Source organism: Perognathus longimembris, chromosome 3 (genome assembly GCF_023159225.1).
Source record: "Perognathus longimembris pacificus isolate PPM17 chromosome 3, ASM2315922v1, whole genome shotgun sequence".
Lineage (NCBI taxonomy): Eukaryota > Metazoa > Chordata > Mammalia > Rodentia > Heteromyidae > Perognathus > Perognathus longimembris.
Window position 1 is genome coordinate 81725043 of NC_063163.1, and position 27113 is coordinate 81752155.

Consider the following 27113-nt stretch of genomic DNA (forward strand, 5'->3'; position numbering starts at 1 on the left):
TACCTAAGTCTGTTTTAGAGGGAGTTGGTGGGCAAGCATATGACACTGCTTTAATTATGAATCAATCTGTCAGCTATAAGATTAAAAATAAATAATATGCAAATCACTGCCTTCAGGAAAGAACTAGGCATGAAAATAGGATTCCATTCTTGTTAGCCTGGTGCTTGTTGTTGGGTTGTTTTCTTCACCCCTGATGTGCTGCTGGGCCCCTCCTGGCCACCCCTCTCTTGAACTGGTCCTTCCATGTGAAGGGTCAACATCTGCTTCTCAGCCCTGTGAGCCCTGGAGAAGGAAAAGATAACCTCAAACAGAGATCTTGGGTACTTGCTTTTTTTTTTTTTCCCTCTCTCTCTTAGAATCTCTTATCTGCAAACACAGCCTGTAAGAAAAGCTGTGCTCACCCCTGCTTTGTGAAGCTACTGCCCTTATGGTTGTTGTTGGTTTTTTTTCTGTGAAGATGGAATCAGCCTTCAGTTTATCACTCCCCCTCTCACTTCTATCCTTGGGTCTTAAAGGTTAACAGATTCAAAAAATAACCTGTTAATGAACTGGCCATTTGCTTTTCCTGTGGAGGGAATATACTCATTGCCACCATGTAGTCCTAAGAAAGCTTCTCTATTACAAAGACCTGAAAGATAAATCAAATACAGAATTAAACACCTCCCTATGTTAACAGGTACACAGGATGGGGCTGAGAGGATAGGGTGTTTGAATTTCAGTGCTGGCTTCAAATTCCAGCTTTGTCATCTAGTAGCTTATGCCCTTGGGGAATTAACTTAGCTCAGGCTACCCCATCTCTAAAACAAGCATAAATGAATGCCTACTTCAATGAGCAATTTTAGAGATTGCTTATTATGCTCTTCTATTTTTCATTGTAACCATGGAGACCATTATCTTACTGCTTACTGGGTTTAAAGTCAGTTTAGTATGTGTCAACCCAATATATATGTATATAGACATGTCTAACATGTAACCACAGTTCCAGCCATTTGAAGTAGGGTCATAAAGTGATATGTTGTGATTTGAGAACTGGGAGTTGAATTGTCTCCAATCCCTACATGGAGCTTCTCACAGACACACACCCTCATGTGGACAAATGAGCAAACTAGAGACAGTGACCAAATAGAGAACCACCACAAACTGAGAATAAAGTCAGAGACCCTGAGACCCTTGAAAACCAGACAATAAGAAGCTAGAAGGGACCTTCTCATGCCAGTGAAGTCCTCACTGGCTTTGTCATGTTTCCTGTTTACTCTTTTGAAATCTGATTTTAGGAGAAAGAGAAGAAGTATCAGAAGTAGCCTCATCATAATTTTTTAAAAGAATTAACGAAAGGAACTAAGTACCCAAAGGCTTAAATATAACTTTGAATGGCAGGTAAATTACATATTCTTAGATGACTAGGCTTGCAGTAGTCTATTTCCCAAGAAGTTTCAAAAAATGAAGTACCATCTTGATCAGTATCCATTTTTCTTCTTTTTTTGGTGTGTGTGTGTGTGTGTGTGTGTGTGTGTGCGCACGCGCGCACGTGCGCGTGCGCTCGCCCGATCTGGGGCTTGAACTCAGAGCCTGGGCTCTGTCCCTGAGCTTTTGTGCCCAAGGCTAGCACTCTACCACTTGAGCCACACAGCTCTACCTCTGACATTTTTGGTGCTTAGTTGGAGCTAAGAGTCTCACGGACTTTCCTGTCCAGGCTGGCTTTGAAACCTAATCCTCAGTTCTCAGCCTCCTGAGTAACTAAGATTACAGGTGTGAGCTACCAGCACCTGGCTTCAATTTTTCTTTTTGATATTTCATGTAGAATGGCACCAAATGGTATACAAGAAAATTCAAAAGTACAAACAGAAGAATAAACATACTATTCACTTCCCTGTCATATAAGGAGAAAAGAAACCCAGTCAAGTTCAAGGTGGCTTCTAGGTGTATCAGGAATCCATTGTATAGCTAGGTGGCTTGCCTCATTTTACTGGTGTTTTTTTTTTTGTGGGAAATGTAGAAGGAAACACAGAAGTAAATGGGAACATTGACAGTCTAGCAGGAAAAATAGCTGAAGGAATGTCTCCACTCTGTTCAACTGGAAGACCGGTTGAACCAATGGGAGTTGTTTGTTTATTGTCTGGGATTTTAGGAGATGTAACCATGTCTCAGAAAGGGCAACACAAACTGGGTGCTAGTGATTCCTTTCTAATCTATTCAGGAGATGGAGATGTTAGGATCAAGGTTGAAGCAAGCCAAGCAGGGAAGTCCATGAGACTCAGGTAGAGCTATAGCCCAGGGAGTAAATAAAGCACTAGTCTTGAACGAGAAAGTTAAACAAGAATGAGAGAAACTGAGTTCAAGCCCTAGTACACAAATACACATGACTCAAGACCTTAGTGCTTCACCTGAAAACCTGACCAGATAACTTTTTTATTCCCCTCTTGTAGCTCACAGCCTGTCTCAGAGCAGTACATTAGGAATGAACGTGGATTTTGACTTGAAAAAGCAAATTACTGGACCATCTACTATGTTAAAAGGTTATCAGTTCAGTTAACAAAATGAAAAGCTGCATTTTCTGTGCCACATTGAACAAATGAGCTTAATTGATGTTCTCTATTTCCGTGTGTCTGGGAATATTTTTATTTTTAAATTGATAATCAGAGAGGGTTACAATAAGGAATTTGTCATGGAAACAATGGTAAGATCTCACAAGTTAAGTCTGTTCAAGGCTTGGAAATAGGAAGCAATTAATAACCATAGGCTTAAAGGCATATTCCTTTTAATTTACTTCTTTTTGTTGCATAAAATTTAATTTATGGCCTGTGCACCTCATTTCAACTATTATTAGAAAATTGCCCTTAAACTTCTAAAGTATTTTTATGCAAAAGCTCTCTGCAAGCACCGACACTAAACCTTGATGAAGAGAATAGAAAAGCTTAAATGCACTGAAACGGAAGTCATTCTGCCATTGAGCAGGGAAATAATTTAGTACAAGCAGATTAGATTTCTCAGTAAAATGGCAATTTCATATACACTGAGAGCCAATGTATAGTGAAATCCATTACGGTGGTGCCATAATGCGGTTTTGTAGTTTCAGAATCATTCCTAGCGTCCTTTAAGATTCTTTTTTTCTCTTGGTTACATGAAATTAAATTCATTGCTTGTGATTTTATTCAAATAACTCTTGGTGTCCTTCAGTGTCAGTTTTCCTTGATAAAAACTTGGCTTTCTAAGACTATAGCCATTTCCAATGACAGTGTCCTACAGGAAGTGTCAAGGTCATCTTGATTTTAATTAGGCAGTTATGGAGTTAGACTTTTTTTCTGTTCTCCTAAACTTTCAATCCCACCTCTCTCCATATTAACTTGATCTCATTTGAGCTTGTCCCTTGCACAGTCAAGATTTCCCTCCCTTTTTTGTGTATCAGTGCCAGCCCAGGGCTTAAATTCACAGTCTTACACTCTCTATGCTTTTTTAAAAAATTATAACTGGCATTCTACCACTTAAGTCATGCCCCAGCCCAGCTTTTTGCTGGTTAATTGGAGGTGCAGTTTTGATGACTTTTCTTCCTGGGCTGGCTTTTAACTGGGAACCTCCAAATCTCACTCAGCTTCCTCAGTAGCCAGTAGCTGGCTGTAGGACTTTGCTCTTTTTTTTTCCTCCCAAGGCATGCATATTAGAACTGAATGGGAGTCAGGGTTTAGATTTGGCCCCTAAGATAGACAGCTACCCATTGTCATGTAGCTTGAAGGTTCTAGAAACAGTCCCTTGCTCACAATGAACTTGTTCGATATATAGTTGGGACTCCCTTCTCCTCCTAGGTAATCACAGACCTGGAAGAGCAGCTAAACCAGTTGACTGAAGATAATGCTGAACTCAACAACCAAAACTTCTACTTGTCCAAACAACTTGATGAGGCCTCTGGGGCCAATGATGAGATTGTGCAGCTGCGAAGTGAAGTGGATCACCTGCGCCGAGAGATCACTGAAAGGGAGATGCAGCTTACCAGCCAGAAGCAAGTAAGGAGGGCAGACAGGGTTGAGAAGGAGGCTGCATGCCTTCTGCAGACTTCAAACCTCATCAGTAAATGGGCTCCTTTTCCATCATCTCTTGTTGCCAAGATGTTGGGATTTTGAAAACTATCTTTGGAAAAGTGCACCATGTTTCTTGTTCATTGGGTTTGGCAATAATGAAACATAAAATTGAATGCTTTGGGAGTCCAGTGTAAAACACTTTGTTTAAAACTTGGTCACTTCTCCCTCCAGCTGACTTTGGGGTTTGCCTCTTAAGACTGCAATGGCCTTTTGTCCATTGTCATGTGGTTTCCCCTCCCATTTGAGCTATAAGATAACAGAGAGAACGTATTTCAGACTGTCGTTAGGAATTTGTGCTTTTCTGAAACTGATCCCACAAAAGTAACCTCCAGGAAATCCTCGTTTGATACAAGGCACAACTGAGTGGTACTGATTTGCAGACGATGGAGGCTTTGAAGACCACGTGCACAATGCTGGAAGAACAGGTGATGGATTTGGAGGCCCTCAACGATGAGCTGCTGGAGAAAGAGCGCCAGTGGGAGGCCTGGAGGAGTGTCCTTGGTGATGAGAAGTCCCAGTTTGAGTGTCGGGTTCGGGAGTTACAGAGGATGCTGGACACTGAGAAGCAGAGCAGGTGGGACTTCCTATTTGCAGAAGGCCAGGGGCAGGTGATTGCAGCTGGAGCTCTGTCAGAATGTTGAGCAGGGTGTCCAGTGTCCCCAATTGCCTGGGAGTACAGAGTTTCCCAAGATTCCAGTCTTTTAGGGCTAAGACCAGGACACCCAGTGAAGTAGGATTGTATGGATTGTCCTGGTGATATATCACTTGAATTCTGTGCACCGGCTGATTTCCATTCGCCTCATGCTGACACCTGGTAGTCAAGGCAAATATCTCAGTGCTCTCCTTGTGTTTTATTTATTTATAAGGAAGTACTGGGGATTTGAACTTGGGTCCTGATAATTGCTAGGCAGGTACTCTACCACTTGAGCCATGTCTCCCTCCAGTTTGTCAGTGCTTTCTTTGTGGAAACACTTCTGTCAGGGATCTTATTATCATGACCATGTGGCCATGTCACAGGACCATTGCCCTTTAAGTCCTGTTTTTGTGTACTTGCCATGTTCTTCCTACTACAAGCCTCTCCAGCTTAAGTCCTGTGACATTCGGGACTGGATAATTCTTTGTTATGGGGGGCTGTGTTCTGCATTGTGGGATTTTGAGCCTCATCCTTAATCTCTACTCATTAGATGTAAGTAGCAATCCCCTTTCCCAATTGTGACAGCCAAAAGTGACCCAAGACATTGTTTGACATCCTCTGGGGTAGGGAAAAGTTGCTTGTAATCCTAGCTGAGATCTGAAGATCAAGATTCAAAGCCACTCCAGACAGCAAAGTCCAGTTAACCACCAAAAAGCTGGAAGTGGAGGTATAGCTCTGAGTCATAAGTGTCAGTGTTGAGTTGAAAAAGCCAAGCAAGATCACAAGACCCCGAGTTCAAGCCCCAGTAATGGCATTAAAAGAGAGAGAGAGAGCGCAAAGAGAGTGGAGGCAAAGTGTAAGAGCCGTTAAATTGCAAGAGGAACCGGAAATAGAAATAGTAGAAATAATAGAAATAGTAGAAATAATGCCTTTCTGATTATTATCAGAGAGTTTGCTGATAAGAGAAGCTGTTGTTTTAAGATGCTGGCTCTGCTTTTCTCCATACCCTTGAGTTCTTCCCTGTCTCACTGCAAGCTCTAGCCACACTCCTTTTACTTTCTACCCACGATTGAACTCCTGTCTGAGCTATTTCTTGGGTCCTTTAGAGATAATTTTTGAGGTTCGGATCTGACTTCAAGGAATAACCAGCCACACATGGAAGATATAATTATGGACTGTACTTAGAAAGACTAGCATTAGCCTACTTCCATTTCATATCTGTTTTTGGAATCATTGTGAAAGACCTTGGCTCCCTGCTACACACACACACACACACACACACACACACACACACACACACACTCACACACACTCACACTTTTTTTTTTAGTATTATGTGGAATATTGAGATGAATAAAATATAACCCTTAATTTTTGTTCTTATGAGACTAAGAGTCTAGTGGAGAAGATAAACTATGCATTAAACTATGTATCCCCTAAAGTAGATAGTGATACATGATGTGAGCAAAACACATCAATCAATGCAATTGTGACAGGATGAGGAAACACTGCTTTTGAGCGGGGCCTGGGGACACGTTCATGGAGGATATGATTGAGTTTATCCTTGAAGGCTGTGGGATTGAGTTTATAGAGAAGGAAGTAGAGATGGAGGAAGCACACAAGCCAACATGTAGAAGAGGGAAAAACAATACTTAGGTGGGGAAGGGAAGTGGTTTTTCTTGTTTGCTTCCGATTTTGGTATTCTGTTTTTATTCACCAGTACCAGAGCTTGAATTGCAGGCTTTTTGCTCTCGACCAACTTGCTATTGGTAGTCTACCACTCATACCACGTTTCCAGTTCTAGATTTTGTTGGTTAATTGGAGACCTGGGCTGGCTTCAGATCCTCAGATCTCAGCCTCCTAAGTAGCTAGAATTATAGGTGTCAGACACTGGTGCCTGCTGATTGGTCTGTTTATTAGTGATATCTATATCTATATCTATCTATCTATCTATCTATCTATCTATCTATCTATCTATCTATCTATCTATCTATTCACCAGATTCACATTTCACTTTGTTTTCCTGATGATCAGACAGAGCCCTTAACTCTTTTCAGGTGTTTTAAAGATAGTGAATGTTTGCTTAAGCGGGGTCTCTCCTGGTTCTCTCAAGGGAGCCTCATTCTATGTCCAGCATACTTTTATTCAGTGTTTGGAAATGATTTTCCCCCTTCAGTCTTTCAGACTCAAGTACTCCTCCAACTTTAGTGTTTAAAGGCAATTTTACTCAAAGCCTGAAGTAGGTCACATTTTTGCTCTGTAAGCTGTCAGAAAGGAAGACATGATCTGAAGGTAGGACTCAGGGTTGGGCATCTGTGTGACATCCAGCCCATTTAATTGCTCATCAGGAATAGACACGGACAAGCCTCCCTTCTTCAAGTTGGTGGTAGTGGGGCTTCTGAAAGCAGTCCTGTGTTTTCCTGGCAGGGCAAGAGCTGATCAGCGGATCACCGAGTCTCGCCAGGTGGTAGAGTTGGCAGTGAAGGAGCATAAGGCTGAGATTCTCGCTCTGCAGCAGGCACTCAAAGAACAGAAGCTGAAAGCTGAGAGCCTCTCCGACAAGGTCAGCACCCAGGCCTTCTGCCTTTTTAGAATGTGTTTGTTTTCTTCTTTTAAAGGCATGCATAAACTCAGTGCAGTCTGTGGCAAATGTATTCCATAACCATCCATTCCTTCACTCCCAGAACATCGGTAATGATTCACAGTTGCTTACAGCATAGGTAGGTGTGGTGGGTACAGGGTTATCACGGTTGGTCAGGAACTTTTTCAGTTCTACCTATCTGGGCCCCAGAAGCCTAAATTTTTTTTTTTTTTTTGCCAGTCCTGGGCCTTGGACTCAGGGCCTGAGCACTGTCCCTGGCTTCTTTTTGCTCAAGGCTAGCACTCTGCCACCTGAGCCACAGCACCACTTCTGGCCACTTTCTATATATGTGGTGCTGGGGAATCGAACCCAGGGCTTCATGTATACTAGGCAAGCACTCTTGCCACTAGGCCATATTCCCAGCCCCAGAAGCCTAAATTTTGATCTGGATGCACATCTTTGTTATCTTCTGGCATCTTATTTCTACAAGTCTTTATGGATCTGATCCTGAGCATCCTAGGAAAACACATGGCGATGGTGACAAGTGTTAATTCTACTGATACAATTGTTGGTGGCTCAGCTTCTCCCTATTCCAGATCGTAGATATAAGTCTGTATTAGTTCATGTTCTGTCGCTAATAACAAAATACTCAAATGAGATGATTTATACAGAACTGGGAGTTTATGTGGGAGTTGGGCAGTCCAAGAACATGGTGCAGGCACCTGAGGAGTGCTTTCATGCTGCGTCATAACATGGTGAGATGGAGCAAGTGTGCTAGCTAGCTCAAATATCTCCTCTTATGAAGTCCCGAATGCCATCATGGGGACCCCCACTTTCCTGACCTCATCTAATCCTAATCCCAAAGAGTTCACCTCCATATGCCAATAACATGTGAATTTAATGAATTTAATTTCACATAGGAAATATGTTCTGTCTGTGTACCATTGCATGTTAATAGTTTACAAAGTGATGTGCCAGTGTTTCTAATAGTCTAGAAAGAGATGTAGAACATGTAACTCCCATGTTCTAGGCAACAGAAGTGAAGATCTGAGCAATGCTATACACATATAAAGTAGCAATTTTAATTTTATATAACTTTGTTATTTTGTGTTTACAGAAGGAATTGTTTAGTATCATTGTGGGAAATAGAGAAATCACAGAAGAGTAGAGGGAAGAATTGACTGAAAACCCATTACCTTCTTATGATGGCGAATTTATTTGTAGTTGTTTGTATGCACACAGACGTAACACACACATTTATAAATCTAGGTACTTACTATATCTGTAGCTCTATATCTTTTTTTAAAACACCATATAACTGGAGGCTTTCCCTGAGAGTTATTAAATATTTTTTGAACATGTAATCCTGAGAAAATAAAATTGTATGTAAGAACCTAATTTAAGCATTCACTTTGTAGTGGAAATTTGGGTTTCTTCCAATTTTTTTTTGCCATATAAATAACACTGTGATGAACATAAATCTTTCAAACATCTGTGATTATTTCTTGCTGGAAATTCATAGAAACAGAATTATAGGATTCAAGGCTACAGCTCATCTCTCAGGAAGTGATTGGCTTTTCATGATAGCTTTTTTTTGTTGTTGGTGGTGTTGCTTTTAACCATGAGGAGAGACCATTTGTTATTTGGAGATAAGCTCTTTTTTCTTTGCTAGTTCTGGGGCTTGGACTCAGGGCCTGAGCACTGTTCTTGACTTCTTTTTGCTTAAGGCTAGCATTCTAACACTTGAGCCACAGTGCCATTTCCAGCTTTTTCTGTTTATGTGGTGCTGAGGAATTGAACCCAGGGCTTCATGCATGCGAGGCAAGCAATCTGCCACTAAGCCACATTCCCAGCCCAATAATTATTATATATTTCTTTGTTTTTGTTTGTTTATGTGGTACTGAGGAATCAAACCCAGGGCCTCATGCATGCTAGGCAAGCACTCTGCCACTAAGCCACATTCCCGAGATAAGTATAACTCTTATGTGTTTAACTTGGGGAATCTTTTTCTCTTGTTGTATACTTTTTTTGGAGGCTGGTACTGGAGCTTGAACTCAGGACCTGGTGCATTCACTTAGCTTTTTTGCTCTACCACTTGAGCCAGTCTTCCAGTTCCAGCTTTTTGCTGGTTAGTTGGAGTAAGTATGTCTCTGGCAAGGATTTGTCTGTCTGGATTGGCTTTGAAGAAAGATTCCCAGATCTCAGTCTCCTGAGTAACTAGGATTATAGGTGTGAGCCACTAGTGCCTGGCTAGTTGACCATCCTTGACGTATTCAGTAGCCAAGACCTACTTGGTTCCAGACATTTTGATGCCATACTTGCTTGATTGGACTTAAGGTCAACTTTTCTTTTTCATGCCTCTCTTATCAAGCTGTTTCCTGACAAGCAGTTATGATCTGTGTACCTGTGTAGTTACAGGCCTCCTCCTGCCCTCTTAACCAGATATAAGATCCTTGAGAACTCTTGGCCAGCTTTTTATTCTAGTCACCATAATGCTGTGCATGTGGTAAGCACTCAGAAAATGATTATTTAATTGAATTCAGTCAAAACATGTCAGATGAACAGATTGTTGAGCACTCAGGCTTGTGACAGGCACACGTTTGGCCTGCCCCATAGAGAGATTCCTCTTCTCCTAAGGGAGCTTTAACTTACAATATGGACTTGCATTTTTTTCCCAAACATGACGCTTATATTCTGACCTTTTGAATTTGGTTATCATTCATATCGAAGGTTTATGGATGTTGAGGGGAAAAAATCTGTACTAACATACCTCCTCCTTCCCTCCTCCTCCCCCCCCCCCCCCCCCCGCCTACCCCAATCTCATATACTCACTTGTGGCATCATGGCCAATTTTCCCAAATGCTCAGCTCAATGACTTGGAGAAGAAGCATGCCATGCTAGAAATGAACGCCCGAAGCTTACAGCAGAAGCTCGAGACCGAACGAGAGCTCAAGCAAAGGCTTCTGGAAGAGGTGAGTGAAACCCACTCAGGAGTAGAGCCAGGTAGGGTTTGAACGTGAAAATCTGGTGTGCTTAGGTGGTCAGATTCAAATTAGACATTCACATTCATATTTTGAAACTGAAAAGCAAAATCAAATGATCACAGAATACTTTCTGGTGGATATTTAACACATGAAGACAATCTGCCTTGAAAGCTAGCGGCCGCTCTCTGTCATTTGTCTCCTCTATGGTGTTCAACAAAGCGTCAAGCTAGCAATAAAGCTGTGTTGAGAAGAGACTTATTAAGCACATAGCTGAATGAATATTGAGTTTAATTGTTCTTTAGAATTAATATTCAAAGTATATTAAGTTTTCATGCTGCTAGAACATCCATGCCAATTAGCTTCCTACATCGGCCTGAGATTTGATCAGATTTGCTGAGCACTCCATTTCATGAGGGCTTTTGAACATGTGCTCGATTCAATTAAAAAATTATGCTCTGCTTTTGATATATAAAAAGTTCAGGGCTGGGGATATAGCCTAGTGGCAAGAGTGCCTGCCTCGGATACACGAGGCCCTAGGTTCGATTCCCCAGCACCACATATACAGAAAACGGCCAGAAGCGGCGCTGTGGCTCAAGTGGCAGAGTGCTAGCCTTGAGCAAAAAGAAGCCAGGGACAGTGCTCAGGCCCTGAGTCCAAGGCCCAGGACTGGCCAAAAAACAAAAACAAAACAAAAAAAAAAGTTCAAAGTAATCTCTGAACCCCCCTCCCTGCCCCGATGTTATTTTACGTATCTTTCCCTACTACTCTGGAAATTGCTAGTTAAATTGGTGGCAACGTCCCATCCCCAACCAGAACCCTGTATATTGAATTACAAATGCACTTCATGAAGATATTTAATGAAAAGTTAAACTCCAAAGGATTCCATTTGACCAATAGTGATCCTGGCAGTTGATTTACCCAATATTCCCTGTTATATCCACTCATAAATCCTAAGGAGCTCTGCAGATAGAAAACGGCCATGCTGTTAAGTTGGCAAAGTAGTGAACATATTGCAGGTGACTGTGAAAGTATTTCATAGAACACCTTATAAAATTAAGTTTAGGTGGGAGTCACAGAAAGTTCTGGAGGTGGCAATGATGGTTGCATATCAAAATCAACATTTTTTTATATCACTGAATCATACACTTACAAACAGTTAGGGTAGCCTACCATGCAGGAGGCTTTGGGCTTGATTCTTAGAAGTGCGCGTGTGTGCACACACACACACAGGAGAGAAAAAATTGTTAAAATGATAGTGCCACTGTTAAAAAAAAAACTTAATGAGAAAATGTATGCACAAATATATGAATGAAATCTACCACATGGTCACAAGAACAATATTCATGTTGAGTTTCCTTTATCTAAATACTTCTGATTTGTTTGTTCAGATTTTATTTAGTTGAACAATCTGCATGTATTTAATGAGACATCTCAGGGATAGGACACACAAACACAAATTCATTTACACTTACATAAACAGATTAGACTGAAAACCTATGCAAACTGAAAATGATTTTTTGTGTGTGTGTGTGTGTTGGTCATGGGGCTTGAACTCTGGGCCTGGGTGCTCTCCCTTAGCTCTTTAGTTCAAGGCTTGTGCTCTACCACTTTGAGCCATAGTGACACTTCTGGTTTTCTGGTGGTCAATTGGAGATAAGAGTCTCACGGACTTTCCTGCCCAGGCTGGCTTTGAACCGTGATCCTCAGTATCTCAACCTCCTGAGTAGCTGGGATTACAGGTGTGAGCCACTGGCGCCCAGCTGAAAATAATTTTATATAATATTTTCAGTGCATCTGCATTTTGATTGTGACCTGTTATGAGATCAGATATGGAATTTTTTATTTTTGTTTTTGGTGTAAGTATTGGGGATTGAACTCAAGGCCTGGGTGCTGTTTTTTAGACTTTTCATTCAAGGCTGGTGTACTACCACTTGAGCCACACCTCCACTTCCACTTTTTTGGTGGTTAATTGGAGAGAAGACTTCTTTGCCTGAGCTGGCATCAAACCACAATCCTCAGATCGCAGTTTCCTTAGTAGCTAGGATTATAGGTGTGAGCCACTGGCATCCACTTGGGCAGAGAATTTTGTACTCATGAGGCCCTCAAAACGTTTTGAAGCATTTCAGATTTTTGAGTTTTGGATTAGGGATTCTCAATCAGTAATAGAACTTTTCAGTCTACCATGCGGTCAAATGGAGAATTACAGTCTTCTATCTGCAATGAATAGGTGATGTTCCCACTTTAGGCACATACTAGCAACAGAAAAGAAATAACCAGTGCTGTTGCCCATTATTCTAGCAACAGAAAAGAAATACTCCATGTTCCTGCCTGTCCTGTCCCCCGCCCCCCCTCCCCACCCCCGAAGGTGGGGAGCTGGTCCTGACAGTTCACTACTTTGGTCCAAGGTTAAATGGTGAGTCAGTGACAATGCCAGGAATAGAATGCTAGGAGCTTGACTCAGTCCCCTCGTTCTCAGTTCTAACCTACATAGGAATATTTCCAGTTTCCCAGTTTGTACCTCACAGATAGATATTTGAGCACAGACATCTGCTTGACATAGAACTTACAGACCAATGAAACTATGATGAAACAAAGAACGGTGTCTATTGTCCAATGTGGTGTTTGGGACCCTTGGTTGTATACTTGATTAACATTGGCCCAGGGCTCAGGCTAAATGTACTCTTCATAGGTGCAGAGGCATTTTTTTTTTTTGGTCTGTTTTTTGTGGGGCTTGAACTCAGGGCCTGGCTGCTATCTCTGAGCTTCCTTGTGCTCAAGGCTAGTGTTCTACCCCTTGAGCCACAGCTCCACTTCCAGCCTTTGAATGGTTAATGGGAGATAAGAATCTCACAGGGACTTTTCTTCCCAGGCTGTCTTTGAACTTTGATCCTCAGACCTCAGCCTCCCGAGCAGCTAAGATTACAGGCATGAGCCACAGGAGCCAGGCAGTACAGTGTCTTTTTATTTTGTCAGAACTGAAGTGTGGCTGCAGGGCCTTGTATTTGCTAGGCAAGTGCTTTACCCTTCGGGCCTACACTTCTCAGAATAGAAGACACTTTTATGTTATCTAGTCCAAATGCCAATCATTCCTCTTTATGCTTGCCTCTGATAAACTTTACTAGTGGGCCATTCTCCTAAATCATTGCCCTGAGACTTGAAATGGCCTTTGCAGCTCTTTTGACACCACACTTTAGAACCACTACTGGTCCGTTAGAAGTAATGCCAGAGGAAAAAATATCCATTACTAATCTTTGTCAAATGCCTCCAGTCAAGAGAGAAAATCCTTTCTTCAACTTCTTCCAGGCAGGCCTTGTGGAGCCACCAAATATTTATAGTGACTCTAGTTCTGAGGGTTTTTTTTTTCTTTTCTAATTTTGAACTAGAACCTACTAGAACCTTCTATTATGTTGAAATAAATGGAATTGGAGAATAGTGTGGGTATAGTCAACCAAATATATAAAAGTGCCTTGTTTAATAATCAGAATAAGTAAGGGACAGAGAGGTAGCTCTTACTTAGTACTTACCTAGCACAAATAAAGATCTAATCTCAGCACCACAAAAATAAAACACAGCAAAGCAAAACAAACAAAAATCCCAAATAATATATAATTAGTTCTTACTATATGCTAGGTAACCATGTACTTTATATGAATTGAATTATACTGTCCTTCCAACAATCCTGTGATAACTGTTTTTCTTATCTCCATGATGGTCTATTAGATATCCAAATATCTCTCCCAGTCCAAATGACTTCCATTTTCCTAAGTGAAATTCCCCCAAGCTTGTCTGGAAGATCAGTTGTTCCAAAGATAGTCTTTCGAAGTCCATGTAGTCTGTATGTGGTCCAAGTGGGATATTTCCATCTCTCAACTGGACTTTGTATACCTCTGCCAATTACCTGGGTTCATATATATATATATATATATATATATATATATATATATATATATATATATATATATATATTCAGTTGTGGGGCTTGAACTCTGGGCCTGGGCACTGTCCCTGAGCTCTTCAGCTCAAGGCTATTGCTCTACCACTTGAGTCACAGCACCACTTCCAGTTTTCTATTGGTTAATTGAAGATAAGAGTCTCACAGCCTTTCTTGCCTGGGCTGGCTTTGAACTGCAATCCTCAGATCTCAGCCTCCTGAGTAGCTAGAATTACAGTCGTGAGCCATCAATGCCTGGCTTTTTTTTTTTTTTTTTTTTTTTTTTTAATGCTGGTTCTAGGGCTTTGAACTCAGGTGCTGTCCCAGAGCTTTTTTTTGTTCAAGGCTAGCACTCTACCATGTGAGCCACACCTCCACTTCCAGCTTTTTTTAGTGGTTAATTGGAGATTAGAGTGTCATAGGCTTTCCTGCCTAGTCTGTCTTCAAACCATGGTCCTCAGATCTCAGTCACCTGAGTAGCTAGGATTATAGGCATGAGTCACCGGACCCTAGCTTTACCTGGGTTCTTTGACCTGTTATATCCAATCAGTTTCACAAAGTTAAAAGAAAATTCTGTTGCTTAAAAAAAAATTCCCTCCTATGAAACCTATTCTGGTTGGTTTTGCTTCATCCCTCCTGCTTTCTGGAGTGATTTTACGTTCCAGTCATCGCCCAGCAGCTGGTGCATCTACTTAGCTTTCTGTTACCCTCACACAATGTTGGACAAGTCGAACCATTTCAGTAGGACCTGTTGGACCCTGGAACTACAACCATAGTCAGGACACGGGGGATGCAAGGCGAGTGAACCAATGCATACTTTATTTCAGGAGGGCCAGGGTTTATATATCATTAGAAATCAACTTACAAGTTTCAGGGTAAAAGTTAACACAGCATATATCATTAGAAATCAACTTAGAAGTTTCAGGGTAGAGGTTAACACAGCATATTATCCATTATAACTACAAGAATTTGAGGAACGCCATTTCTGGGAGGAAGGACACTAACATAGAAGTTTATCTGCTACAAAATTTTACTGCTTCAAAGAGAGTTTACTTATTTAGGGCCAAACTATTTACTACCTAGCTACTATTTGCTCCGGACCTTGACCAGGGCTCTATGCACCTAGAGGAGACTTCTCTGTTTACTATGGGAAGAAACTATCCAGATTATTGAGAAGGGAATTTGCGATTTGCTAAGAAGAAGCTATCCTATCTATAATGAGTAACTATCACTAAAGGCAGCTGTGCAAACCAGTCTCCTCAGGGAGACTTTGTATGGGGGAAGGGGAGGTTCTCCTGACAAAAGGTGGCATCCTTTGGCCCACAGACACAAAGAAACTTCTAGCTGGGAATATGTTCCCAGGAGCCTGTCAGTATGCTGACCGGCATTGAAGTGACTCTGCTGAGGCTAAGTCTTCCTTTTGGTCAGAGAAATTAATTCTCCCACAAGGACCCACCTCTCAGTCAGTCTAACAGTGACTATGAATATGCCTTCATTTGTCTCTCTCTGGGCAGCAGCTAAAAGGCTTTGAAAAGCATTTGATCACAGTCTGATTCTCCTTGAGGGCCTAGTTGTCCTGAAGGTCATCTCCACATTGCTCAGCTCTTGTTAGAATGAGGAGAGGAGAGGGCAGAGAGGAAGACAGGCAGGCAGGCAGGCAGGCAGGAAGGAAGGTAGGTAGGTATGTGGGTGGAAGGTTATTTCATAGTTATAAATGTCACTCTTGTTTTTTGTTTTTTTTATTATAGTAAATAACCAGCCTATTTCTTGGAAAGCTCATGGACAGTTGATATGTTTATTCTGGGGCCCAGCTGTCACCAAATAGATCCTTGTTCCCATCACTTGTTTCTGTAGTTCCTGACTACTAATTAATGTTGTCCTAAAATAGTTAGAAGACACTAAAGAGGATAATTTATGGGAGAAATGATCTTATACTTGGGGAGAGGGGGGCTACCTCCTTTTCAGAGGCCATCTTAGCTGTTTTTGTTTTTTTCTTTTTTCCTAAGGGGAATTCCATGGTTTGATTAAATTCCAAGTGATACACCCTGGCCCAGTGAGTGATCTCTAGTATGTCTTGTTTACGGTTAAGTTGGTGGGAAGAGATGGTAGGGAGCAGTGAATTGGATGGAAGGAAGATAGAGGGACAAAGGTGATGATGCATACCAACATTCATTAAGCACCTACTATATGCTATGTACTACGCTCACTGTATCTTCCAGAAATGCAGGGGTGTACCCAACCCTCAGATGAAGAACATGAAGCTCTGAGAGGCAATCTGAGCTGCCTGCCCAAGGTCATACTTGTGCCAGGATTTAAACCAGGGTCGGGAAGATTCCAAAGTCCAGGTTCTTCCTCCTCCAACACAGTGCGCCAAGGAAGTAGTTACCTCTTAACAGGAAGGACAGGTGAGGGGTAGAAATAGAAAGCAAAATACAGACAGAGAAAAGTGAAGCAAGAGGAAGACAACTAGCAAATTCTGCCCATTTGAAGACTCCCCTAACAATGTAAATTGCTCTTTGCTAGCTCTCTCTCTCTCTCTCTCCCTCTGCCGCTGTCTCGCTCTCCTCAGGGAGTCTGAGGCACTAGGGAAGAGATTGTTTGGGCCCAAGCCAGGATGGTTAGATGATAGCTCAGTTTTTGGATGAAATCAAGCATCATCCTATCAAGATGGAACACATTAAGGAAAAGATATACACATTTTAGAAAAGTGAGCCATAAAACCAGTATCTCTGCACTCTGCCCTATTTTCTGGTTGATTTCCATTGTAAAAATCGCAACAGATTTTTTTCAGCACAGAACTACTTTCAGTATAATAAACCTCTCCACTCCCCCCATATGTGAGTATTACCAACTCCTGTATATTCTATCTGGATCTTGCTCTTCCTTCTTCCTCACATTGCAGGTATGCATCCTAGAATTGTGGCCTTGTGTACCTGTGGGCAGTCGTGAGATTTGGAGTGGTGTGATCCCTTCTGTGCACCGCTCATTGCCTATACAGTGTGTGTGTGTGTGTGTGTGTGTGTGTGTGTGTGTGTGTGTGTGTGTGTGTTTAAACTCTTAACCAGGAAGTTATTGCTTAGCTTTTTTGCCCATGGATGGCACTCTGCCATTTGAGCCATAGTTTTGCTTCTGGCTTTTTGGTAGTTAATCGGAGATAAGAATCTCACAGACTTTTCTGCCCAGGCTGATTTCAAACTGCTACTGTCAGATGAGATCGGGCATGTTCAGGGTGGTATGGCCGTAGACTAAACTGCTACTGCCAGATCTCAGCCTCCTGAGTAGCTAGGATTATAGCTGTGAGCCACCAATGCCTGGCTCTCAAATTCCTTTTACCTGTGGTCACGTCATCTTAGCAGACTAGTGGTAATTCTGGAAGGAGATGCTTTCTTAAGCTCAACTGGTGTCATGTCGGACATGACCTGGGAAGAGGAAGAGCAGGGAGGCATATGTGTCCTGTGAGGTGTTAAGCCTTTCTCTGGCTCTTCTTCCTACTTAGCAAGCCAAGTTACAGCAGCAGATGGACCTGCAGAAGAACCACATTTTCCGTCTGACTCAAGGCCTACAAGAAGCCCTAGATCGGGCTGATCTGCTCAAGACAGAAAGAAGTGATCTGGAATACCAGTTGGAAAACATTCAGGTGAAGACCTGTAAAGGAAATCTGTTAAGAAAAACTGAATGCTGTAGGCAAACACACTGGGTAGTATGTAAGCGGTTACTAATGAATTAGCTGAAGTATAATAGACTCTATGGAGAGCTCAAAAATGTAATTGTTTAGAAAGGCAAAGTTAAAGCCAAATAGAACACCAGCAAATGGGTACTTGCATGGGGGGGGAGGTGGCGGGGAGGAGAAAGGCCTAGATAAATAAAAGGGAGAAAGAGGGGAGGATGCAATGAAAGAATTCATTGTATACACCACAAAATTAAGAGAGATAAGGGGAGGGTGTATCAAGGGGGGCTGACAATGTTGAAGGGGTGACACAGATCCAGATGTATTATATGCACAAACTGGCAAAAAAAATTCAGTACATATCATACAAAATTAAGAAAAGTGAGGAAAGGAGTGGGTTGGGAGGGATGGATTAGAATGATGAAAGGGATGACATTGATCAAGATGCACTGTATTCATAAACTGCTGTGTTGAATGGCATCTCTTTTTGGACAACTACTTAATGATCATATACATATCCATATCCATACATACATATATATACATACATACATACATACACACACACACATACATATATATATATATATATACCTCAATGCAGGACTGGGGAAGTAGCTCCGTGATAGAGTATGTGCTTAGCATAAGCAAGGTGCTCAGTTCTTAGCACTCTCTGGCTCAAAAAGCAATCCTGTTGAGAGGCAAAGCATGGTAATAAGTATCTTCATGCTGTATACTATTGAATGACACATTTAACTCCCCCAGCATTTAATTATCAAAATTTTCATACATTCAGTGATACTGGATCCTACAGTTAACCAGTGGGTATTTTTGCTTTATAATATCTTTCCATCCATTTTTTTCACCTTGTAATAAAAACAGGTCAAAATATGCATTAGCCCAGTATTGTTGGTGTTGAATTTCCTGTGCCTAGTAGTTTGAAATCTACTTTGTTTTGGCAGTATACTGAGGTTTAAGCTTGGGGCCTTGTTCTTTTTAGGCAAGTACTCTACCACTTGAGCCACACCGCTAACTTTTTTGTTTCTCATTTTTTGAACAGGGTCTTAGATCCCCTCCCCCCGCCCCCCCAGGCTGGTCTGGACTGCCATCTGCCTTTTTGTATTTCGTGTATAGTTGGGATGACAGGCATCTGTCATCTACCAATATGTCCAGTTATTGGTTGAGATAGGGTCTCACTACCTTTTTTTCCACAGCTGGTCTCAAGTCATAATCCTTCTTGCATAACCATGATTACAGATACGAGCCACTGTTCCCATCCCCATCTGTGTGAGTGTGTGTATGTGCGTGCACACGTGCGCGTGTGTGCGTACCTATCTTTGTGTGTTACTGGGGATTGAACGCAGAGCCTGTGCATGCTAAGCAATCACTGTACCTACCACTGAGCTACAGCCCCAACCTTTTCCTTAAAAGTATCACTTTTTAAAGTCTGCTTCTAGACTCTGAGGATTTTTTTTTTCATGAATTTTAGGTTCTCTATTCTCATGAAAAGGTGAAAATGGAAGGCACTATTTCTCAACAAACCAAACTCATTGATTTTCTGCAAGCCAAAATGGACCAACCTGCTAAAAAGAAAAAGGTGGGTCAAAGTGTTTGACGAGGGGCAGTTGCCAGTTCCATTCCATCCATTATGAGTCAGCAGATGTGATCATAGGAACATAGGAGAAAAATATGCATCTTCTTTTGGGGAGGAGTGGCTTGAAAAATAGGTGTAGATGTAATTAGGATAGTCTTTATCAGTGGGTGTCACTGATGACGTCCAACAAATGGTTCAGGTCATCAGAATCATAGTGCCTTTCTCCAAGTGAGAGGTTTTTGTTTTTTCCTCCCATGAAGTGGCCAGGGCATTGTGGGAGTGGTGTACACAGAGAGAGATTAATACATAGGTGATATATGCTGGACTCCAAACAGGTTTGAAGGTCATAGGCACTGGACTCTGAAGGGCTTGGCATGTCATGTCTATAGGTCTTCCAAGAGATGGGCAGGTCATATAGGCCAGAGACTCCTGTTCTTAGATCACCTGTGTGAGATCTAGTCCCATTTAGTTAGTTTAATTTCATGACAGAGTCTTGCTGTGTAAGCCCAGGCTGGTTTATAACTCATTATGTAGCCTTGGCTTCCCTTGAACTCAGTATCTTTTGGCCTTGGCCTCCCGAGTTCTGGGATTATATATTCCCCAGCTAGTCTAATGCCTGTAATTGGCTAAAAAAGACCTAAGAAGTTGAAATGACCTGCCTAAGGGCTGCCCCCTCCTCTTTGGTGCTGTACCGTTCTCCTCTAAATTATAACCAGTCAAGTATCAACTAAGGAAGGCAAGCCAGCTATGGGCAGAGTTACGTACACGGGAGGATTGCTTTTCCTAAGCTTGTTCTTACACCATCCCAGACTGCAGATGCCCTTGTCCTAGCTTCAGTGTTTTCAGTTTCAGAAAGGTAGAAGGATTTCCCAGTTTCCTTCCCAGGCTGCTGTGGCAGTGATTCTATGGGAAAGGGGTTGATGACCCAGAATCCTAGGAGAAAGGAGTGGAAGCCTAGGGTCCCCAGTTGTTCCCAGCGATCCTGGTGCTCTCTGTCCTGTAAAGGGCAAGCACAGCATTTCACGGATTGCCTCCTACTAAGCGCAGACCTCAGGAAAGGATTTTCTTGCGTTTTGAGTGGCCTTACCTTATACTCATGATAATTTAATCTTCTTTATTTTAGCAGCGGACTGTTGTCTGGTTATGTCACTTGATGTTGTTGGGGTTTCCATTTCTTTTTTCCATTTTTATTGTCATGCATTATCTGATTTTTTTTTCTCCCTTCCATGTCCATTTGATGTTTTCATTTTGCCTATTTTAGTAAGCCCCTCATTTTTATATCATTTAATTTTTTTTTTATTTCTGTGTTGTTTTTTTCCAAAACATTTTTCTCTGTGTCTTGTAATGAAGCACCATGAGACAAGTTCAAAGGCAGGAATGACCTCTGAACCAGCCTTCCTGGCTCCATGCTCCATCTCTCCTGATTCCATTTTTTTGAGGGGGAAAGACTCTCGGGAATGACTCTCCTGCCCTGGGAATGCTAAAGGAAGAGGTGGAGGCGGTTCAAGCATCTTTAAACCTCTTGGCGAAAACTTCCACCTTCCCTCCTCCCCCTTCCCCCCATACTTTTTTTTTCAGCCGGCTGGAATGGGCTGAGGCTTAGCCTCTCCCTTTCCCCCCTTCACATGCCATTTTTACTAAACACACTTACAGTGAGTATGTGCCTGGCCTTGGTGGGTTGCTCCTCCCGAGTCAGCTTTCCTCTAGCTAGTGCACAGTGCCAGTTTCAAGGAGTTAGGAGATATCTCTGTTTCCATTGCTAGGGTTTATTTAGTCGACGGAAAGAGGACCCTGCTTTGCCCACACAGGTTCCTCTGCAGTACAATGAGCTGAAGCTGGCCCTGGAGAAGGAGAAAGCTCGCTGTGCAGAGCTAGAGGAAGCTCTTCAGAAGACCCGCATTGAGCTCCGGTCCGCCCGGGAGGAAGGTAGGGACTCTTAAGATCTGTGAAGTGCTCCAGATTTATGGTGGGCATGATGAGATGATTTGATTTCCATGAGACTGGCCAAAACTAGCTCTGCAACTTTGTTTTGGCCCATGCACTTGCATCCCAGATAATTCCAGGTCTGACATATTTCTAGTCTCCTTGGTGTGGCCAAGGTGGCATGGTGCATGGCCTTTTGTTCTTGGGGTAACTCAAAAGGCAACTCAGGGCCAGTCTGCTTGGTGGGGCCCTTTTGGCGACTCAGTTAACCAATAGGCATTGTGCTGGTGTCTTTGCAGCTGCCCACCGCAAAGCCACGGACCACCCGCACCCATCTACGCCAGCCACTGCAAGGCAGCAGATTGCCATGTCTGCCATTGTGCGGTCACCTGAGCATCAGCCCAGTGCCATGAGTCTGCTCGCCCCGCCGTCCAGCCGCAGAAAGGAGTCTTCAACTCCAGAGGGTATGTTCTTGTCTTAACTGTTTCCTGTTACTGTGCCACAACCCCCTGAGACTGGGCAGCTTATCAGTTTATTTGACTCATGGTTCCGGAGGCTGGGAAGTCTATGTGTGTGGCTCACCAGTGTCAGATGGGGCCTTGTACTGCATCACAGCATGGCAAGGATGCGGCAAGTGCCCAGCTCAGCTGTACCTTCCTCCTCTTATGAAGACATGTCATCCCCTTATAGAGGCAATGACCTCATCTACCCCTAATTATCTCCCAAGGCTTCACCTCAAACACTATCAGCATGCCAGTGTGGAGGTTCTATTTTCAACCTAAGAACTTTTGGAAGCCAGGTGCTGGTGGCTCCTCAAATCCTAGCTACTCAGGAGGCTGGGATCTGAGGATCCTGGTTCGAAGCCAGCGTGGTCAGGAAAGCCTGTGAAACTCTTATCTCCAATAAGTTACTAAAAAAGTCAGAAGTGAAGTTGTGGCTCAAAGTGGTAGAGTGCTAGCCTTGAGTGAAAAAGTTCACAGACAGTGCCCAGGCCCTGAGTTCAAGCTCCCCCCCCTCCCCCCCCCCCGCCAAAAGAAGAACTTTGCGGGGGACTCACACAAACCAGATCTGTGCTTAAAGGTTAGAGTCATACAGAATTTATTTTCAGCTTTCTAAGAAATTGAGATTCTGGTAAAAAATTACAGATAATTCTAGAGAGTAAGAAGCACAGTAAGCTTCCCTTCTGCATCCCTTACTCACAAGTCAGCTGTTTCTGTCTTCCAGTGATGGTTCATGCATGCAGCCACATCTGTATTAATTCATGAGTGTTATATTTTGCAAATCTAAGGATATGAGAGTATTTTTCTTAGCCCTGTTTAAATACCATAGCATACTATGCTGTACACTGCAAAATCCTTTCAGTGTTACCTTGGAATATTTCCTATTCAAGGTTAGTATTCATGATATGTTCCTATATTCACCTATTGAACAGGCCTTTGTTGATGGGTTGTATGTGGTTACAGTCTCTTGGTGTCACATAAAGAACATCCTGTTACCACTGTGGGTTTTGTGGCTGTGTGATAAAATCCTTGGGGGAAATGGATCATCGGGTTAAAGGTTCTGTGCATTGCAAGTTTTGGTCATGTGTGCCACTGTAGAGATGACTTCCACCAGGGTAAGGAGTTTTCTTTGTGGTCTCAGAAGTCCTCTGTCACTTAGACAGGAAGTGGACTTTTAAAAAGGCCCCAGGAAATGGTTGGAGAATTAGAGTGGAGCTGTGATTTAGCATTATAGTGTCTTCATCCTGCCATACTTCGGTTGATGGCCTGTTGGGAAGCAGGTGGTGTTATAAGGAGAACCTACCAGAATGGGATTCAGGAGTTTGCATCCTGAGCTTTCCTCTTTTTGAAGTTGCCTTTAATTAGCTAGGTCACCCGGGGAGTGGAGCCTGTTACATTGGAGGAACAAGGAGAGCAGCCCTTTTAATTTTAACAGACTCAAATCTGAAAGTAAGATCAGTTCTTTGAGACTAAAAAAGTTAAGTTTTGAACAAAAGGTTATTCATGAAAAAAAAAAACGGACATAAAAGAATTCTCCAGTTATTTCTTACATGTAATAATGAGAAATTCTATAATAATATTAAAGTGGTTTCTTTTAAATTGGATTCTGCAAAGCTCTTAGATATCTCATTTCATCTGGAAAGCAAAGGTTTTGTGACTGAAATATTTAACAGCTCATATATTTGCCTTCACACACATCCTTGCCACCATGATAGTCTTCTACTGGGGAGGTGCTCTTAATTGAAAGTTCATTCCTAATAGCCAGGTGATGGAAGCTTTAAGGATTCATAGAAATCTAGATGTACGTGTTAGTGCTAAGTTTCCCAATGAATGCTTTTCACAATGGTGTTATTATTTCCACAAACTTAAAATACACAATTCAATGTTTTTCAGTAAGTTCACACAGGTTTTGTAATTTTCATCTGCTCCCCCAAGCTCCCCCCACCCCCCCCCCCCGAAATAAAGCCCTCATTAGGAGGCAACCACCAATCTCCTTTCCAACCCTGGATTTGTTCTGCATCTGTGCACATGAAACTCAGATGACCGGCTTCTTTCACAGAGCATTATATGGTTGAGGTTTATTAGTGTCGCAGCATGAGTTTATACCCCATTTCCTTTTACAGCTGAATAGTAGTCCATCATATTAATAGCACATCTTGTTTATCCATTAATCTAGTGATAGGCATTTCAATTGTTTCTGTCTTACCTATCACGAATTATACAGTTATGAATGGTTATATAACATTTTTGTGGGTACGTATATGTTGAGTCCTTGTGTGTTTGTGTGTGTGTGTGTGCGTGTATGCACGCGTGTGCACATGTGCACGCGCTCCTGGGGCTTGAACTCAGGGCCTGGGTGCTGTTCCTGAATTATTTCGCTCATCTCTACTTCATACATTTTTGGTGGGTAATTGGAGATAAAAGTCCCATGGACTTTCTTGCCCAGGCTGGCTTTGAACCTCCATCCTCAGATCTCAGCTTCCTGAATAGCTAGGATTGCAAGTATGAGCCACCAGCACCCTGCCATGTTCCGTTTTTGAGGAACTGCTAGACTGTGTTCAAACATGGCAGCTTTTATCTTCTGAGAGATTTACATTCTCAGGAGCAGTGTCTGAGAGTTCCAGCTTCTCTACATTCTTACCAACTCTAGTGTCCCATTTTTTGGACTCTAGAAATCCTACTACTTGAGAAGGGGTATTTCATGGTTACTTGAATTTGCATATCTTTATGGGCTAATGATGGTGCACATCTATTCAGGTGTTTATTCACCACACTGTTCATCCTCTTCCAGGGACGTGTTCAAATTATTGAATTACTGATTTTTTTCTTTTTTTGGTTGGTCCTAGGGCTTGAACTCTGGGCCTGAGCACTGTCTGAGTTTCTTTGGCTCAAAGCTAGTGCTCTACCACTTGAGCCACAGTGCCACTTCCAGCTTTTTCTGAGTAGTTTATTCGAGATAAGAATGTCACAAACTTTCTTGCCCAGGCTGGCTTTGAACTGTGATCCTCAGATCTCAGATTCCTGAGTAGCTAGGATTACAGGTGTGAGCCACCCATGCCTGGGTTTTGGAGTTCTTCGTGCATTTTGGATTGAATTCCTAATCTTAGTTATGATTTGAAAATGCTTATGTGCCCTTTCTCTGAGTTGACTACACTTAATTTTTCCCCCTCCAGAATTCAGCCGGCGTCTTAAGGAGCGCATGCACCACAACATTCCTCACCGATTTAATGTAGGACTGAACATGCGAGCCACCAAGTGTGCTGTGTGCTTGGACACTGTGCACTTTGGACGCCAGGCATCTAAATGTCTTGGTAAGAGCTGTGGTCACACATCTGTGGGGCACCTTGCACCTCCATCTGAAAAAACCCATCCATGGGTCACCTGTGCAACTCCATCTGCAAAAAGATCATCAGGAAAGTGATTTTTTTTTAGTTGATTGTGGGGTTTATACTCAGGGCCTTGGCGCTGTCCCTGAGTTTCTTTTGCTCAATGCTAGTAGTACTCTACCACTTTGAGCCACAGTGCCACTTCTGGTTGTCTGATGGTTAATTGGAGAGAAGAGTCTCATGGGACTTTCCTGCCTGACTGGCTTCAAGCTGTGATCCTCAGATCTCAGCCTCCTGAGTAGCTAGGATTACAGGTGTGAGCTACCAGTGCCTGGCTGTTTTAGTTTTTAGCTCTTCATCATATCATGCATTCATCACCAGGCTTTTCATCCAGTGGATGACAGTTTTACCCATTAAAGAAACCATGAGGGCTGGGAATATGGCCTAGTGGCAAGAGTGCTTGCCTTGTATAAATGAAGCCCTGGGTTCGATTCCCCAGCACCACATATATAGAAAACGGCCAGAAGTGGCAATGTGGCTCAAGTGGCAGAGTGCTAGCCTTGAGCAAAAAGAAGCCAGGGACAGTACTCAGGCCCTGAGTTCAAGCTCCAGGACTGGCAAAGAAAAAAAAACAAAAACCATGATTTCCAACATGCCTTCAGCTTATAACTCCACCTTGTCATGTACAATGCCTCAGTCTTTGCTAGTCTCCAGCTCCTTTTTTGTCAGGTTGGTTTCTCCCCACCTGACTCCAGCTGAAACATGCAGATACATTCCTTTCCACACAGCCTTTAGACAGGATTGAAGCCAGGAAAATTGAGTCTAGTGTGTAGCTCTCTCAATTTCCTCTCTTCCCAGGAGCCTGGTGCCTGGGACAGCTGAGGGGTTGCCTGGAGGCTCAGCCTCAGTGACAGGGGCCTGCCTGGGGGTAGAGGAGTCCTGGGCCTGGCTGGCAAAGGAAGGGAGCTGTCCAAGCTCAGTCAGGCTTGTTTTCATTTCCCCAGAATGTCAGGTGATGTGTCATCCCAAGTGCTCCACCTGCTTGCCAGCCACCTGCGGCCTGCCTGCCGAATATGCCACGCACTTCACTGAGGCCTTCTGCCGGGACAAAATGAACTCCCCAGGCCTCCAGAGCAAGGAGCCCAGTGGCAGCCTGCACCTGGAGGGGTGGATGAAAGTGCCCAGGTACCATTGCAGGGTGGTGTGTCCTTGGGTAGGTGCTGCCACAAACCCTTTCCATTCCTTAATGGTTTCTAGAGAAATAACTGTGTGTGTGTGTGCGTGTGTGCGTGTGTGTGCGCTCTATCACTTTGAGCTTCTAGTTTTCTAGTGGTTAACTGGAGGTAAGAATCTCATGGAGTTTCCTGCTCAGGCTGGCCTGGGCTGGCTTTGAACCACAATCCTCAGATCCAGGCCTCCTGAGTAGCTAGGATCACAGGTCTGAGCCACCAGTGCCCAGTTTGAGAAACACGTTTCTGAAGTCCATTCATCCTCTTGTCCCCATCTCCATCCTGACTTAATTTCTAAATCCAGACATTTTCCTAGTCCTTCTTTCTTTTCCCAGGAATAACAAACGAGGACAGCAAGGCTGGGACCGGAAGTACATTGTCCTGGAAGGATCGAAAGTTCTCATTTATGACAACGAAGCCAGAGAAGGTAAATTAATAATTCAGGGGGAATTTCACTGCACGTGTGGCTTCACCCAAGACTCCCAGTGTCGGCCTTGGAAGGCTTTGTTTTCTTTCTGTTTTGTTGTTTTGTTATGTTTTGGGTTTTTTTGGACTGCCTCGCGAGCCTTCTGCGCTTTCCCATTTTGCAAGTTATAAAGCCAGATGACTTCTCTAAAGGTTATTGGTGCGATACTCACATCTATAGGTCTCCCCCCCGAAGGACCCGCAGG

At 42.8% G+C, this 27113-nt stretch overlaps 1 protein-coding gene across 8 annotated transcripts in view; it reads left to right on the plus strand.

Moving 5' to 3' along the window:
- Cit (citron rho-interacting serine/threonine kinase) overlaps positions 1 to 27113 on the plus strand; it is a 176565-nt gene that overhangs the window by 134286 nt on the left and 15166 nt on the right. For 4 of the 8 annotated variants that reach the window (XM_048342854.1, XM_048342855.1, XM_048342858.1 and 1 more), the window contains 11 exons: positions 3801 to 3998; positions 4427 to 4647; positions 7135 to 7270; positions 10156 to 10260; positions 17700 to 17840; positions 19360 to 19467; positions 21228 to 21390; positions 21687 to 21851; positions 25061 to 25198; positions 26218 to 26398; positions 26778 to 26869. In XM_048342854.1, the coding sequence (XP_048198811.1) occupies positions 3801 to 3998; positions 4427 to 4647; positions 7135 to 7270; positions 10156 to 10260; positions 17700 to 17840; positions 19360 to 19467; positions 21228 to 21390; positions 21687 to 21851; positions 25061 to 25198; positions 26218 to 26398; positions 26778 to 26869 (1648 nt within the window). The remainder of the gene's footprint in view (positions 1 to 3800; positions 3999 to 4426; positions 4648 to 7134; positions 7271 to 10155; positions 10261 to 17699; positions 17841 to 19359; positions 19468 to 21227; positions 21391 to 21686; positions 21852 to 25060; positions 25199 to 26217; positions 26399 to 26777; positions 26870 to 27113) is intronic. The other 4 variants (XM_048342856.1, XM_048342862.1, XM_048342857.1 and 1 more) reach the window with 3 other exon arrangements.